At 39.5% G+C, this 17,179-nt stretch overlaps 1 protein-coding gene across 4 annotated transcripts in view; it reads left to right on the plus strand.

The window, feature by feature from the left end:
• Positions 1 to 17,179, plus strand: part of SETD1B (SET domain containing 1B, histone lysine methyltransferase) — a 34,524-nt gene that overhangs the window by 15,015 nt on the left and 2,330 nt on the right. For 3 of the 4 annotated variants that reach the window (XM_072143614.1, XM_072143602.1, XM_072143620.1), the window contains 11 exons: positions 875 to 1,048; positions 1,567 to 1,654; positions 4,021 to 4,229; positions 4,436 to 4,502; positions 5,533 to 5,994; positions 7,198 to 8,714; positions 10,629 to 10,796; positions 10,990 to 11,121; positions 11,834 to 11,953; positions 12,046 to 12,183; positions 12,946 to 13,531. In XM_072143614.1, coding sequence (XP_071999715.1) covers positions 875 to 1,048; positions 1,567 to 1,654; positions 4,021 to 4,229; positions 4,436 to 4,502; positions 5,533 to 5,994; positions 7,198 to 8,714; positions 10,629 to 10,796; positions 10,990 to 11,121; positions 11,834 to 11,953; positions 12,046 to 12,183; positions 12,946 to 13,119 — 3,249 coding nt within the window. In that variant the 3' untranslated portion in view covers positions 13,120 to 13,531. Of the gene's footprint in view, positions 1 to 874; positions 1,049 to 1,566; positions 1,655 to 4,020; positions 4,230 to 4,435; positions 4,503 to 5,532; positions 5,995 to 7,197; positions 8,715 to 10,628; positions 10,797 to 10,989; positions 11,122 to 11,833; positions 11,954 to 12,045; positions 12,184 to 12,945; positions 13,532 to 17,179 lie in introns of those variants that run through there. The other variant, XR_011854346.1, reaches the window with a different exon arrangement.

A 17,179-nucleotide genomic window follows, 5' to 3' on the forward strand; every position in this document is an offset into this window, starting at 1 on the left:
CTTCACACAGCTAAAGGTCCAATGGAAAGATCTGTACATGTTCTGTGGTTTTGATCGCTCCTGCTGTTTTGGCTCCCAAAGCCGTACATGTATTCTATTAGATCATTCAATATTTTAGACACTTTTACAGCACTGAACTAGCAGCTTCCACAAGTAGGGTATGAAATATCCTTTCTAACATTCCTTCTTTTATGTTAAAAGTTGTCTATTGACTTTTGTTACAAGATGAGGCTTCACTTGGGTATCACTATAGATATCTCAGTCTAGTACTCTGTAGCAGGTAGGACCATTGTTCTGTTGTCATTGATGATAGTAGATGCTTATATCAGGTATTGTGATACATGATAGATGTCCTTAAAATCCCACCTTTTAAATGCTCATTGTTACCACGGCACCAGAACTATAGTTTTAGCTGCTTTTTATAGCCCAAGATAGGGGCATTGGAAGTTATGTTCCCCCTCCAGCCCCTAAGTGACTATTCTCAGCTCATTAAAAATTTACTTTAGTGGAGATTTTTTCCCTAGGTAAACAGGCGAGTTTTAATGTAACAGAGGAAATTCTAGAAAGAATATTTCATATGCTTCCTGAGAGTGCTGTTGGTGTCAAACGGGGTATCCTGACTCCTAGAGGGATGGCATTTAACTTGGGTAAACCATTGCTTTTATACATAAACTGGGTTTTGTGTCCACATAACCAAACTTCGGTTTATATAAAGGATTGTTTCCTTCTCCTAAAAATATCATCCTTTGGTCTGATACTTGGAACAAATAGTCGCCCCATCTCCTTCACCAGAAACTGCAAATGCCATCCACTACCTCAAAACATCTAAATGTTTGTACAAAAGTGAAAATCATTTTTTTTTTTTTTTTAATAGCAATCACTGACGCCAGTAAAATCTGGAGATGGCAAAGATGAAGAGAAACCAAAGCCAAGGGACCAAATAACGTCAAGTCTGCTAGAGAGCTGGAACAAGGGAGAGGGACTTGGCTTTGAAGGCATAGGATTGGGCATTGGCTTGCGAGGTGCAATTCGTCTTCCCTCATTCAAGGTAACTAAATATTTTCAGATGCATTTGGGCTCATATGTAATTAACAAGTACAGGACAGATGCAGGATCAAACAGGGTTTGGTTGTAGTCTGTGGTTACACTGTCTGCATAGGAGCTGCAGACATAAAACTGTAAATCATTAGCTTTTTTAAGCAAAAATCTTTATTCATATGAAAAAGTGGGGTGACTTTTTCCAAAGGAAGAAGTTTTATTTGCAAATAGTAAAGTGTACCTATTCACCATACTTAATTAATATATATATATATATATATACACACACTTACTTGCAGGGATTAATACTTTGCTTTGTTTTTTTACATGTACAATTCATGACTACCCACAGCTACCACTAGTTGATTCATATGCCTCTTTTTCAGGTGAATTTCTAGGTCTTGCCTACAGCTCCACGGTCATAATTTTAGATATAAATCATGGTTAATAGTTTATGTTGTGAGGGAATCATTTTATGTGTCTCACACATTTATCATAACTATAATTTACTTGTGTTTGTTGCTCAAGGTTAAGAGGAAGGAACCTCCTGAATCCGGACTGGAAGGGGAACAGAAAAGGATTCGTGTAACAAAACCTACAGATGAGGAGGATGAAGGTGGGCAACATTAATTTGGTTCAATTTCTTCCTTTTTATACTATTTTTCCATAGAATAGGGGATAACATGGTGATCAATGGGGTTCTGGTTTGAAACCGGGATCTACTTTTGCCACTTCTTTCACCATCAAACAGGTAAAGATAGCCGACTGCATATGCTGCTGCGTGCAGTAAGTGTATAGGAGCTAACATGGACAGCTAGTGCAACTCATTGAGACAATAGCAGCAAACGATAAATGATAAAGTTCTATACATTTTAAGAATAAACCATGTATACTATAAGTAGTAAGGGATAGTGTCTTTTGGGGCATTCATGTAAAATCTGTGTCTGGGACCCACACCTATCTCAAGAACTGCCCCAGCTGTTACCATAGGTGAGAACAATATCTTGATATTTTTTTTTTTTACTCTCTTAACCACTTCACGACTGCCATACGCCTATATACGTCCAATTTGCACATGCCCCATGCAGAAAGGACGATTATAAACGTCTTGACAGTGACCAACTTCAAATGGCCCTATCTCCTGAACCCTGGCACATACAAGCAGATTTTAAATGGAAGAATTTCCCCTTTAGTAGGATGTATGGGTTGTGTATGGATGCTTAACAGAACCAGAGATATCCACCCTTAAAGTTGTACAAAAAAAGATTTTTATGTACAGCTTTCTATTCTCGATTTGTAAGAATGGATATCTTCAGTTCTCTTAAGCATCCATATATCATATTAAAGAGGAGACTCTTCTGTTTAATATGACATTAGAATTGAGTTTCTACATGCAAGGGTTTAGAAGACTACAGGCGTTTGAATTGTGTCCCCCTCTGTTCTGTCAGCAGAATCTAGAAGAGGCTGCAGAAGTACATGCACCCTCTGCATCTGTAGCTGAACTTGGGGAAGGGTGATGGAATAATTTACATATTCATAACATATTTTGGTAAAATATACTACTGATTTAAAAAAACTTTAATTGGAAAAATGACAAAAAAAACTTATTTTTTTCACATTTGTAGTTAATTATTGACAAATTTTATAAAGAAAAAATATGTAATTAATAAAACTCCTATAAACTTAGTTTCACATGTCATGAAAAAAAGTAAAAAATGTTATAATATGTAAAGCTTTTCCAGAGATCTCCTCAAGTGCATAGCAGAACGTCAAAAATTGACCTGGACATTCAGGCACCAATGACCATCGGTCATGAAGGTGTTAAAAACTTGTTTCTTAGGCCCAACTAACAACGGATGGTGGAAGCAAGACCTGTCATAGGTTCCTCATAGACTTTAATAGAGCTTATATTATCTTCCATTATCTTCTGTTTTTAATAGAGTTAAAATGTTGAGAGCGTTAGTAATGGAACGTGTGATAGAACCTGCTGTACGCAGGTATAAACTTAGTATAAAAGCTGGTTAGAAAGGACTTCAATGAAAAGGATACAGTTAAGACTTCAGTCATCGATATTGATTAAAGTGGTTTTCCCACAAAAGAATATTCTCAAATATCAATCCTAGTGATGTTTACACAATAAAGATCATTGTAACCCTTTTCTTTGCAACTTTACCCAGTTTTATTGCTGTATTAGCTCCTGTCACTACCTAGGCTGGTCAGTTTCAAATTCCAGGGTGTGGGCAGGGCCTCTCCCTAAGCAGACACATTGTTATCTAGTTCTGTGGGGTGAGAGTGTGTATATAAACCCTGTACCCCGATAATCTAACCACTTTAACTTTCTGAACAATGTACTAGTATCTAACACATAGAGAGAGATGAGATGCCTATTACATACTATCAGCTGTGCTACATATCTGTTCTCACAGATATGTGCCTGCCTCCCCCTTTCACCGGATAACTTATCTGCCTGTAGCTTGCAGCTTCTCTCTCCTCACGATGTGTTTGCTGGCAGGAAGTGATGAGTGTCTGTGAGTTCTGTCCTGGACTACAGGGGGCGGGGCTAGACTGCAGGGGTGGGGCTAGAGTGCAGGGAGCACAGAGAAACATGGCCATCACACAGAAATCCATGAAGGCTGCCCCGACCCCAAGTCAGAAGTTACAGGGTTGTGTCTAGGAGCAACTGAAATTGTATACAGCAGGACTGATGGAGACAAGTTGGAATTATATCTATGAAATGCTGTATTTTTGTTAATAGTGATTTAGTTAATTTGTTTTAAGAAAACTGTCTTTGTGGGAATACCCCTTTAATGATTAGTGGGACCTCTGGAAGGTGCACAAAACCTTCCAATCTATCTATGATATGTAGTGCCCTGAATAAATGGCTAAAACTGTACGCAGCCCTTTGTACACCCCACACTGTGTCCACTATCATGATATACATGTACGAGTACATGGATGTTAACCTCCTCTTTTCCATTGTAGAGGGTGATCGAGAGAAAGATGTTACTTTAGATCCAACGAAGAAAGACACAGATTCTGTTATTGTTCGGAAAAGGCCGGCCATGCCTCTAGACAGCGAAGGTGAGGATGAGGTGGAAAGTGAAGCTGAAGAGCCGTCCGATAAGGAGGACACATCCTCTGAGAAGGATGAGGAACAGGATGAGAACTCAGTCGGTGTCGTCTCCGTTAAGGTATATATTTTACCCACCATACATTTAGACTTTTTTCAATGTTTTAGCCATCTTCTATTGTCTCATCTGTTGTAGAATCTGTAGCCTAGTGTTCTTAGTTTATTTGCATTGCATTTGATGTAGTTTTTAAGTATGTTTACAGATACTATTATCCTTGAAACCTGTTACCAAATTAAAAAATACCAACTTTTTTCTTTTTGTAACAGCATTATGTTGAAGATGAGGATGATGATGTGGAAACAAGTGGGAAAGAAGAACAAGACTCAGATGATGGTAATTGTTATCATAATGCTGTAATTGTCTCAGGGGAATGCTTTGCGACCACACTCTTGGGGTGCAGTCACACGGTGCAGTTAAAACTGAATCGCAATCAGCATTGAGGTGGTTTTAGGTGCAGTTTTGTTAATTTACCAGGTGAAAGGCATGAACTGAACAGGTGACTTTGATTTTGAAGGGGAAACCTGTTCCACAAATGTCTTTCACCTGTTAAATTAACAAAAATACACCTAAAACCACCTGAAAGCTGATTGCAATGCAGTTTCAACTGCAATGTGTGACTGCACCCTTGGATATTGGGCCATCTGCAGTGTTTCCAGTTTTAATTTCATCAGGTGCCCATACTTTTACTATCCTCTTAACATTTGCTCAACCCTTATTCATGGCACGTGTTTCTTAGCACTTCCACCAGCCAGACAGTTCTCACATCTTGTAAATAGATTATATGTTTCATACGTTTCAGTAGTATGTAGTAGTCCTTCCTGTGCAAACAATCCAAAAATTGGCTATCCGTATACAGCATGATATTTAATGCGGTCCCTCCCCCCCCCCCCCAGTGGGGGTTTCAGTGATGTGACCCCCACAGATCACAAGGACGGAGGGGGTCTGATGGACCCCTCGTCACTCCCTTAGATGAGCAGAGCAGCCAGTCTTCCATGGCCGGGCTGCACCGTACATCTCTATAGAGCTGACGAAGATTGCTAAGTAGATGCTCGGCAAACTCCGTCCGCTCCCTAGACATGTAGGGGTAGTCTGACCATGCACGACCGGCTGCTTCGCTCATCATGTGGAAGGCGACAAGGGGTCCGATGGGGCTACCTCAGACCCCCTCATTCTATTATTCTGTGGGGGTTTCATCACATCAGCAATTTAGGGCCTATTCTGGGGATAAGGCTTAACTTGTTTTGTCTAATTAAAAAAAAAAAAACAAATTAAAAAAAAAAAACCTTTAATACATATATTATATACTAATTTTAATATATTATATATTTAATACTATAATAATTTTTTTTTCTTTGTCTTGAAGATGCTACTAGTGTGGCCTCCTCCAAAGCTGAAGCAGATTCCTCTGATGAAAGTGAAGACTCTTCAGAGTATGAATCTAGTTCCGAGTCTGACGAAGATGATGATGATGAAGAAGATGATGATGAAGAGGATGATACCGAGTATGATGATGAGGAAATAGATATAGAACTGGACGATGACGTGGATGGAGAAGATGATGTTTTTAAAGGTGTTTCTGGGCAGAGTAGTCCAGCCAAAGCTTCAGTGGTGGAAGAGTCAATGGATGATGGAGAAGGCATGGAATATCCTACACCATCAACTGTGGAGGAAGCTTTGGCTGTGAAAGACAGTGGTTTGGATATCCCCGCAGTTCACTCCAAAGATTTGTCAGAACCAGAAACCTCCAGTGTGGAACTTCCAGACACAACCTTAGAAGTGGATCATGGAAAGGATTTGGATAAAGCTCCATCACCAGTAAATCAAGGTAACATAACTAGGGCTATAATACAACTGTAGCACCACATTAGAACTCCAGTAGGCTACAGAAATACAAACAGTTGGATTTCAATAGTGCCCAGAATAACTATAATTAATTTTAAGTATTTGCAGTTCAATTAATATCAGATTGTGCAGTTCCCACATTTGGAACCCCTCCAATGAGTTGTTTTTCATAGCCATGGCATTAAAGTGAGCTCGCCTTACACTTTCCAGGCATGTGTCATAGCATCTTTTGGTCATGTGGCCTTTTTCATGTTCACTCCCAATCAAATGCATGGGATTGAACTGCAATGTATGGCACTGTGCTTGGTATGATGTAAACAAACTTTTCAGACAGCTCCCAAGCTGTGGCACCAATTGTGTAGGTTATGATCACCTATCCAAAGGTGTAGCCCTAACCTAAGATTTGAGTAAACCTACTGGTAAATGATATTTAACATTTAATGAGAATAAGGGAAATGCTCACAGTACTGACATGAAGCGTTCACTATTATGTTCATAGTATGAACTAGGATTATTTCTTTCTTGAACAGGAGATTTTAATTTTTTTACCTATTTGTGTTACTTTTTAAAAGGTCATCACATTAGTGCAACAATATCACATAATATACTTACCCTATATACTTGAGTATAAGCTGAGTTTTTCAGCACAAAAACTCTAACTCAATTTAAAAAAAAAAAAAAAGTGTACTCTCCTTCCTACGCCTCACCAATCCCCCACCCACACCCCCGGAATGTCCTCTTCTGTCCGTCGGTGCTCCGGCTCCCTCTCTCTCCGTGTGGTGCCGCTACTCCAGCTGTTACGTCAGCGGCTCGCTGACATCACTGTGTGTGCTGATGGCGGCGCACACACTAAAACGTCAGCGAGCCGCGGCACCGCATGGAGATAGGGAGCCGGAGCCAGAACATCGTTGGACAGAAAAGGACCTACCGGGTGGCTGTATACAGGGGGCTGCTGGCTGTATACTGGGGATAGGCTGGGACCAATGCATTTCCTACCCTTGGCTTACACTAGAGTCAATAGGTTTTTTTTTCGAGTTTTTTTTGTATGGAAAATTAGGTACCTCGGCTTATTCTCAAGTATATACGGTAATTGTTTTTATTATTCTACTATAAGTTTACTTTGCTATTAAATTAATGATAAATAATCACAGAATATTCTGCTAACTTTTTTTTCTTTTCAACGCAGAAGACCCTTCTGAAGTGTATGTGGAGTTGAATTTGGAGCCTGTTCTGGATATTCCAGTTGCAGAGGCCCAGGTGAATGTATTACGCCCTCTAACACCTACCGGGGCTTTTGGGGATGCAAGCATTCTTCTGAAACCTGAAGAAATTACTTCTGACACCAGGCAGCTGCACGCAAAATTGACACCTTTTATTGCTGAGGATGAAGTACTTTGCCCTCTGACTCCTGGGCGAGACACAGCTGCTCATTCTGATACAGAGGTTCCTCTCCCACCTGTCCCCAAAGTAGCTCTTACTGCACTTCCTTTGTTTCCGGCTCAGAGTAAAGAGGAGGACTTAACGGTACATCATGATAAAATTTTGGGCCATTTGGCTGTCACAAAAATGCTATCTGAGGAGGAGCTTCCAAGGACGCCAGGCAGAGAATTTTCTGCCAAAACTTCTCATTTTGAGAAGTCTCAGAGCACTGATACTGTACCAGCTACACCTGGTAGTGATGCCCCCCTCACTGGCAATAGTTTAATTCTTGCCTCTCCTCACATTCCTGGCAGCCCATTTTCATACCTTTCACAATCTCCAGGCATAATTAACAGTGGTATTCCAAGGACTCCAGGAAGAGACTTTAATTTTACTCCAACCTTCCCTGAATCTAATGCTACCTTCCCATGCCACCCATCAAGTAAGAAAACCTCAGTTGATGAACCAGATGAAAAATCTTTTAAAGAGCCGCCCAGTGCTTCCGTAATCATGAACAATATTCCTTCTCCCATCCCATTTGCAAGCCCTCCAAGAGGGGATCACCAAAAAGATATCAGGTTAACGGGAGATGATCTGGAATCATCTGAAATGCTGACCTATTTTGCTAATGAAAAATTATTAGGTGAAGAGAGTGAGCCAGAACTCCCCAAGGGGCAGCTGCCTACCAGAGAAGAATCTGCACCTTCACCTACCCTTCCTCCTACAGGTAGGAGGAAACCTGGACGGCCTAAAAGACCCCCTCCTTCCACTTTACTACCGGACGATGGCATTGAGAAAAACTCTGAAGCTCTTCCTATAGGTACATCTGTAGATGGTTCTCTGGGGAAATCTGCAATTATTGATCAGGCTGGTGATGTCTGTGGAATTAAAGATCCTGGAACAGTTCCTTTAGACTTCCGGAATGAGGAAATCGGTCATGTCCCCAGCTTTGAGTCCATAAACCAGAAAGTACCATTAAAAGAACTGGAGAACCAGTGGCGGGAGCAAATAAAGGAAGAGGATGACATTACTAAACTCAAGAAACCCAGAAACTGGAGGTTGAAAAAGAAATATGAGGAAATTGCAGTTTCTCCTGAATTTTCGCCTCATCGATCTCTCTTTAAGCCCCGTTCAGAGTTTGAGGAGATGAGTATTCTCTATGATATTTGGAATACAGGGATCGATGAAGAAGATGTCAAGTACATGTGTGTTACTTATGATCGGTTACTACAACAAGATAATGGCATGGATTGGCTCAATGACACCCTATGGGTTTACCATCCTCATATCCTTTTTAGAAAAGATTGTTTTGCTGCTTAGCTGTGTGTGTGTGTGTGTGTGTGTGTGTGTGTGTGTGTATAAGTGCTGCACTAAATATAACTTCAGAACTGCCAAGAAAATACACCAGTATGTTGTTAAATCAATGAAACTTTTTTTTTATTGTGGCACTATACAAATAAATCGGGTGACTTTTTGTAAAACTTGCTGGTGGCTGCAGGGAACAGGAGAAGGAGATGGATGGCAGGTCCTAGCTCTTGTCAGAATGCAGAGTGACCAACCGCTTTAACGGAGGCAGTGTGGGCTGCAGGGTATTCATCCCTGCTGAAAAGTATTAAGTAAATATAGGGGCCAAGTGCAGCCTTCAGGTTTTGCACTTTGTAACCTAGTTTGGGCCTCTGGTTTCTGCTGCCACCTTATACTTATACAACCGCCTCCAGAATCAAGTGTGAACATATCTAAAGAGATGTTCAGACACCTGTCATCTTAAAGGAAATCTACCATCAAAATCAAGCATGATAAACCTGGATCACTTCCTCGTAGTTCCAGGCACTATGACTGTGGTAATATTTTTATATTTGTTATCCATGGTCTCTACCTTTTTTTAAAATCAATTTTTAAAAATATGCTAATGAGCCCCAGGGGCTACCTTAGCCTCTATGGGGTCTGGTTTTACAGGCTGTTATATTGTCACACCCTCCCCCTGCTTCCAAAGCAATTGTGCAGTGAGCACTTCGTGCAGAGGGGCGGGAGAAACGGCATTAAGCTGAATCACAGGGGCTAGGGTTGGGCTCATTAGCATAATTTTAAAAGTTGGTTTTAGAAGGCGGGAGGCCATGGATAACAAATATAAGATGATTATCAAAGTCATAGTGCCTGGATCTACGAGGAAGTGTCCCTGGCCATGCCTTTATTATGTTCTATTGTGATGGTAGATTTCCTTTATGACAGGGTTCTTTTGAGCAAAAGATTGTGATCGATCTTGTCATGTGGATTGTGAGCCATAGATGAACTCTGAACTACAAGATTTTAACGAATCTTGTCTAAAGTCTGGTCTTAAATGTGTGGTTAGCTAGTGAAAGTCACAGCGTCAATTTTCTGATACTTGATTTTGATATCTGATACGCACTTATTGATGTGAAGGGATCAGTATAAATTTTACACAAAATTCACTTGCAGGTTTTTTTAATCATAGCTACTAGGAAATGCTGCAAAATATCTTCCTTAACAAACTCTGAAAAGTTTGCCATTTTGTGACTGCATAAATATTAATATTCGAATACTTAATTAGAATAGAAATGAGAATATTAGAACAGAAAAGTAAAGCATAAGACATGGCTAGTAATTGGCTATGTTTGTATAGTCCCAGTGGGGAACAGAAGTACAGTCTATGCAGTTTCATCTTCTAGGAAGCGAGATTGTAATTTCTGGATCACAGGAGGACATGTAATTACCAACAGGTTACCATGAGGTCACATAACCCAATGTCCTCTGCATTCATATAGAAAGCAATAACTCAATAAGGTGACTTCCAGGTTATCCATATAAGCTGTCTTTAGATTATCAATCTCTGTTGGACCCACACCCAATCTCTCTGCCCTCACAGATAAGAATCTGCTTCTGGTACCAGCACCAATAGTAAGCAGATTTTTCAGGCTGTGTGTACTGGTAAATTACATTTCTAGAGCATATGCTTTGTGCCCAAGGTTGTCACTTATATACCGCTACTTATTATTTGGCGTATAAACCTACACTCATTCTACCTATTGGACAATTCAATATGGAACAGTCAACGAATATTGTTTGTTCTCAATTATTTTTGAAAAGCAAGGTATGCAGCGCCTTGACTGTGTATGTCTACTAGTATGACATGTACAATATATTAGCATACATGCAGTTTTCCTTGACTAATTTTCTCCACCAACCAGTGTTTCTTCCCCCAAGAAAAAGAAACGAGATGATGGCTTACGGGATCATCTTACTGGCTGCGCCCGTAGTGAGGGATATTATAAGATTGATAGAAAGGACAAGGCAAAATACCTCATCAATAATCGCTCTATGACTGAAGAACCATTAAATGATACCCAGGTAGGAAATTACTGCATCATGTGTGAAGAAAGCTCAGAACCAAGAATAAAGTGGAATCGAGTGATGGAAGATATTTAGAACTTTGTTAACCTATATAACCTTTTTTTTTTAACTTTATCTTAATCTGCTGTATTCCAGCGCTGCATATGACTTTTGTGATGTACATGTGCTGTTCCTTTCTTTCTTTGTCCAGGGAAAGAGCATCCCAGCGCAGCCTCATACATCAACCAGAGCAGGTTCAGAGAGAAGATCAGAGCAGCGTAGACTCCTCTCCTCTTTTACTGGAAGCTGTGACAGTGATCTGCTTAAATTTAATCAACTCAAGGTATGAAAATAGGATCGTGTATGCGTTTCCTTTTGTCACCTCTCCAGTCTACAGCCGCACAGCCTTTAATTGGAGGTTGCTAAATAACATTTTTAAACACCAGAATTCTGCCATTTTTACCACAAAAAATGAAAAAAAAAAATAGCAATTTTCAGGGACAGCTTAAACCATCTAATAGGAGATGTATAGATGGAATTGACAACCTACTCGTTTTGCAGATCTTATTATCCAGCATCCGACACTTATGGTAGAATGCATCATTGTTTTTACATCATTTCTTTGTCTACAAAATGTCTCACAAACAAATCTGCCGATTTGCCCCAAATTTGCAACTTTTGCAACCATGTCCACCCGCACGTAAAGCAACGTATTTATTTTGTGGACACCACCTGGCGTAGGAACTAGTTGAGTAAATTTTGCAACTTTTTGCAAACTTTTTAAACTAAAAAGTCCACCGCAGACATTGACACCATATGTACCACAGTTATCAAAAAATCTTGTGTGCAATAACACTAGTAAGTCTAAAAACTGTAAGAGTAAGGTCCTGTCTAATAATAAAACTCCCCATCAGTCTTGTAGTTCGTGTGGTACTTTGACATGTCATTCTCCTTTTTGAAGCAATGCTTTTAAGGGCAAATAATAGTATACTACCATGTTGCGCATTGCACCCTACTGTGTCTTTTTGTATTTAATTTGATCTTTTATATTTTAGTTCCGCAAAAAGAAAATCCGTTTCTGCAAGAGCCATATTCACGACTGGGGCCTTTTTGCCCAAGAGCCGATTGCTGCAGATGAGATGGTTATTGAGTATGTGGGACAGAATATACGTCAGGTATAGTGGATATAGTTACGCTAAAAGCAATAACCTCTCTACAAATCATGTCCTTTGATTACAAAAATCACTTTTTTTTATTTGCACATCAGGTCATTGCCGATATGCGGGAGAAGCGATATGAGGATGAAGGGATTGGAAGCAGCTATATGTTTAGGGTGGATCATGACACCATTATTGATGCCACAAAATGTGGGAATTTTGCTCGGTTTATTAACCACAGTTGTAATGTAAGTACTCTTTGTTTTTGTGGGGGGTTTTTTGGCCAGTGCGCAGTTACATTTATTAGTTTTAGTTTGCAACTACATGAATTGTTCAAACAAAGGAATATTTAACTTCTGGGCCAGTGATATTCCTCCTCTCTTCATTAAAGGGCATCAGGATTTATTATCAGCTTTTTTATATGTAGATAAACTGAGTTGCACAAAAACATGTATGATCCTATAGTGGCAAACAGTGATTTTATCTTGTGCCAATCTGTAGTTGCGATTATTGTGGCACTGGTGTGTTCTCAGTAGTGGAGAAAATTAGAAGAAGGCCACTGAATTGGCAGTTGTTCTGCCAATGCACCCATACATACTCTAGACCTTATCAGCTTTTGCGCTCTTGCACATTGGCCATAGATTTCCAGCTTTATTTCGCCTAATACAGAAATCTGATGCAAGGACTCCCTGTCTGCTGCAGTTAATACAGTTCCCGCACTTCAGTTAGGCCAGCATATTTCAGTATTCTGCAAGGACTCTCTTGCAGTGGAGTCTGTGCGACAAGGATAACATATAGGGCCATTTCCATGGGCTGCAGCTAGCCTTCGTCTAATGTGAATGGGCAGTGGAAGAAGGAAGCCTCTATTGCTGTAGTATAATATTAGACTAAACTTTTTATTTCTGGTCTTATGAACTGTTGCTATAAGGGTATATCACTTTTAGGTTTCTTGATGATGTTTCGGTGTTTAAAAAAATCTAAACATTTATTGGTCATGCTTTATTTTTCAGCCAAATTGCTACGCAAAGGTCATCACTGTGGAGTCGCAAAAGAAGATTGTCATCTACTCCAAACAATACATCAATGTGAATGAAGAAATCACATATGATTACAAGTTCCCTATAGAGGACGTTAAGATCCCTTGTCTTTGTGGCGCAGAGAACTGTAGGGGGACATTGAATTAAATGTCCTTCATTTGTCATTGCACCTTTCAGCCATAGTGGACTGCAAGAGACAGGTGTAAGTTGCACTTTTGCCAAAAAGAAAAAAAAAAGAAAAAAAAAATCAATGATTTCGCACTTCTCTTGGGCTTCTAAACAAGAAGGGCACATGCAGACATTGCCTCTAATTGTAAGGACCCTGGTGCTTTTTTATTTCCCTCTTTTCTTTGTCTTTTCATCCTGAAAATTGAAAAGGTGATTACCACTTAGTGGCACAGAAAACGTGAATGGAAAACAAAGAAACTGCTCTAGACATTTCTCCTGACTAATATTAACCTAGTGGAGGTAATAATTCGGTACCTTCTTTTTTTATGCCATAATGCTGCTACTTTCCTCATCAGATGCTCATGATAAATATGAAGAGGTAATGCTGTAATGGTATCCATTGGAAATAGATGTTACCCTTGGGCTTTCAGAAAGGGAATCACCTTTTTTATACATTTAATAATTTTTTGTTGTGAGATAAGCTTTTGCTTTGTATGATATTTCCCTTCTTATTTATTTAATTTTCCTTGGTCTATTCCTCTTCCCTTCCAGCTTTTAGTGAAATGTAACAAACAGTCTAAGATGGCTGGCAAGGAACGCAAATATGAATGAGCTTTTAGTTGCCACTTGGCCACTGGGATGTAAAACTCTGCCTTGTTCAAAGTCCATTATTTATTCATTAATGTTATGGGGGGGGGGGATGGACAGAGCAAAGGTACAGACTCTCATGATAGAGCGAAGGTGTGTGTAGCTTTTAAAATACAGGTGTTCACGCTGTGTATCTAGAGTCTACATGTACACAGTAATCTTCTTATCATCATAATCAGTGTATCATAATGCTTAGAAATCATGATTTACTTGCCCAGGTGTACGATCACTTGGCCACATTGGAAACTGGGCCTTAGTGCATTATGTGATTTGCAGATACCAAGGTAACAGGCAGAACTATTGAAAAATTTACATTCATTTATTTTTAAGGCATGGAGTATGGTATTCTGTTACATCAGCAATAATTATGTATATGGACGTGATCAGAAGCGACACAGAAATTGCTTTAAGGGCAGAGGTCCGCTCTTCTGACGTATCATTTTTAGTAAATACGTGTGACAACAATCCTGGAGTATATTTACTTTATATTCTGCGTTGGGCTGGTCTTGTGTTCCATTGAGAGTATTCTTATAATTGTATAGTATGGGGCCTTGCAGAGAAACATCTTTTATAATTGACTACACACAGTGGTCTGTTCTTGATCATAGATTTATGATGGGAACAGTGCAAGGCAGGATTTTTAAAAAAAGATGCTCCAGAATTGTTACTCCCTTCTGCAAAATACATATGTTTACTTCACTGGACATGTCAGATGTGCGAACAATGACGAAAGGCAACCGACATCTGAGTGACAATATAGTGTGGGTGGTGAATTGAGGAGTGGCAGCATTGCTATAGCTGTTTACTTTCACAGTTGAGCATTATTCAGGTATATAACATCTCTCTGTAAAGTGTTGTTGTTTTCCTTACCATTTGGAAAAGGTTTTAGCCATGACAAGGTCTTGTCCTTGTGCTAAATAAACGAAGAGCCTTCAAACAAAGTGATCAGGGAGAGGAGATGAGCTCCACAATATATATATTTTTATAAGACCCTGAATCCTAGGAGAAGGTGAGAGTCCTGCCTACCCATCTAACACACAAAAAATGCTAATTTCTCTGCATCAGTGTATTGAAAAAGGAGGCAGACTTTCGCTAGGAGTCCTATCTAAATAGATTTATTCTGTTCTTGGGACAGTAAAACTCCTTTTTATAGAGTTGTTTTTCGCTATGCTAGTTTTACAGAGGACTTTAGTCATTTGGATAATCTTATTTAATTTGTGTCTGTAAAAGACCCGTGTTTTGACCCATAGCAGCAAGAATGGTCAGTACATAGGTTATGCTGTTTAATCAGAAGTAGAGTCCAACTTGAGCTCTTCACACATCTGCATTGGATCTTGATATTCATTGTATCCTTATGTCATCTATGATTGTCCTTGAAGTTGTCCTACGGATCTCAGTCACTGTTCTGTGTTCCACAGACAGATTAGTTGCCTGAATGTTCACCTTGCAGAACTTACCAGTCACGTCCTGGTGATTCCTGCCACCATGAATACCAGTCCCATGTGGCTTAAGAGGCCAGCAATTCACTCCTTGTTATGTCTAGAAGAAGCCTTTCAGTATTCGCTGCCAGTTATTTATTGATACACTACTATAATTTCCTGTAAACCTGGGGCCTTACATATCACACAATTTGCAGAGAAGAAGTGTTAGCAAGGCCAATAGGTTTTATAAATCTGTTCTTCCCTTCTGAAGCTTGATGTTATGGCATTTATGAAGTATTAGCTAATGGTTTATTTGGGCATTGTATTTTGGTACTTTTATTCATCAAGCTCCCAATTCACTTGGCTTAACATCTAGTCCCTTACAATGGCTGCATTTCCGCACATGGCTGGTTTTGAATGGCATCTGTTCCAAGACCACCTTTCCCATTATGGTAATATCAAAAGGAGCACTTGTATTCTTTGCTGTGGGGTTTCTCAGTTATATAATCATGATTTCTTTTACATATTATTAATCAGAACCAATGATCTGATGCTCTTGTTTTCAGATGCTTCCAAATAGTAGAGGTTCTAATTAGAATAGTTAGGTTTTTGCAAAGCTAAAGTGTTTGCAAAGTATGGAGCTTTGTGTTGTTGTTACAGCAATGATTGTAAAACATATACACATATTTGGCTCCGCTTAAACGGTGTCAGCTTCTTTGCTCCTAAACTCGCCACCTTTGCATGAACTTGAGATTTCCTTAATGGCTTAAGGCTGGAATTAGTCTTCCAAAGGGTTGCAGTTAAATAACAACTGCACAATTTCAAGGTAGTGCTAGTATGTAGAGTTTATCAGTATTAGGGGAGTAAGCTGGTATTCATCCTCCAGACCCCCATATTGCTCCAAAACTAACATCTTGAACTAACATGTAACTCTCTGACTCTGGATCCTGCTGAGCTGCTTGTCCCTGTTCGTACATTAAGTCAAGATTTGAACAGAGCAAATGGTGACCTGTCAGACCAGTCCCTAGAGTGATACTGCTTAACAATGACGGCCTATTACTCAGACAGCTTGGAACGGAAACTAGAATGTCTCCGATTACATGGATTGCACAGATCTTGTGTGATAGGATAGAAATTCTGCTTAAGAAAACACTATTTGTCAACTTTCATGTTCTTGCTTTCAGTTTTTGAAGCCAAACCCAGAACTTCAGTGTCCTTAATATTTTCTCTACTTTTATAACCTATACCCGACTTTTGGCTTCAAAAACCACAAGTAGTAACGCCGCAGGAAAACTTAAGACTTTCTGTTCGGTTTCACAGAAGATTACAGGGGTCTCAGTCCACCCTGTGATCAAATTATTTTAGGATGGTCCTTCGAAGACAAACAAAATGTGCACATCCTTAAGCTTGAAGCCAAATTTCTATTTTATTGAATGCAGAGGAAGGGCAGAAGTTGGCGAGATTTAACCAACACCTGTTCTCTATCGTGGAATCCCATACTGCTGCGGTAACCACATTACTGTAAAACAAATCCGCCCCAATTACATTGCATAGGGTAGGCAGCTATATAGTTGGCTATGGTTTTGGTAAACTTTGGTACCAAGTGTATCAGTTTTAGCCAAATTCTAGTTTACTATTTTTCTTTGCCCTTCATGCATCTTCTTAATGACCTTGAAATGTTTTCAGATAACACGCATCCAACTTTTCAGATGCTTAGGAAAGACATTCAACCTCTAATCTTCAATTCGATAAACACCGCTTCGCTTTCAACGGTAAATGTGAATGTTTAGTATGTAACATAGAGAATTGTAAATTAAGAATCCTGTGTGTTTTGTCTCCTGTATATAATTTACCAGCTTCCCCACCTTCCCATTTTCTATTTTTTTAATAAATGCACTCACTTCGACACCAAGGTCCCACTTTCACCCTGTGACCTTTTCTATAACATCATTAAGTTTCTTCTATTTTCC

The sequence above is a fragment of the Engystomops pustulosus genome, chromosome 1 (genome assembly GCF_040894005.1).
Source record: "Engystomops pustulosus chromosome 1, aEngPut4.maternal, whole genome shotgun sequence".
Taxonomy (NCBI): Eukaryota; Metazoa; Chordata; class Amphibia; order Anura; family Leptodactylidae; genus Engystomops; species Engystomops pustulosus.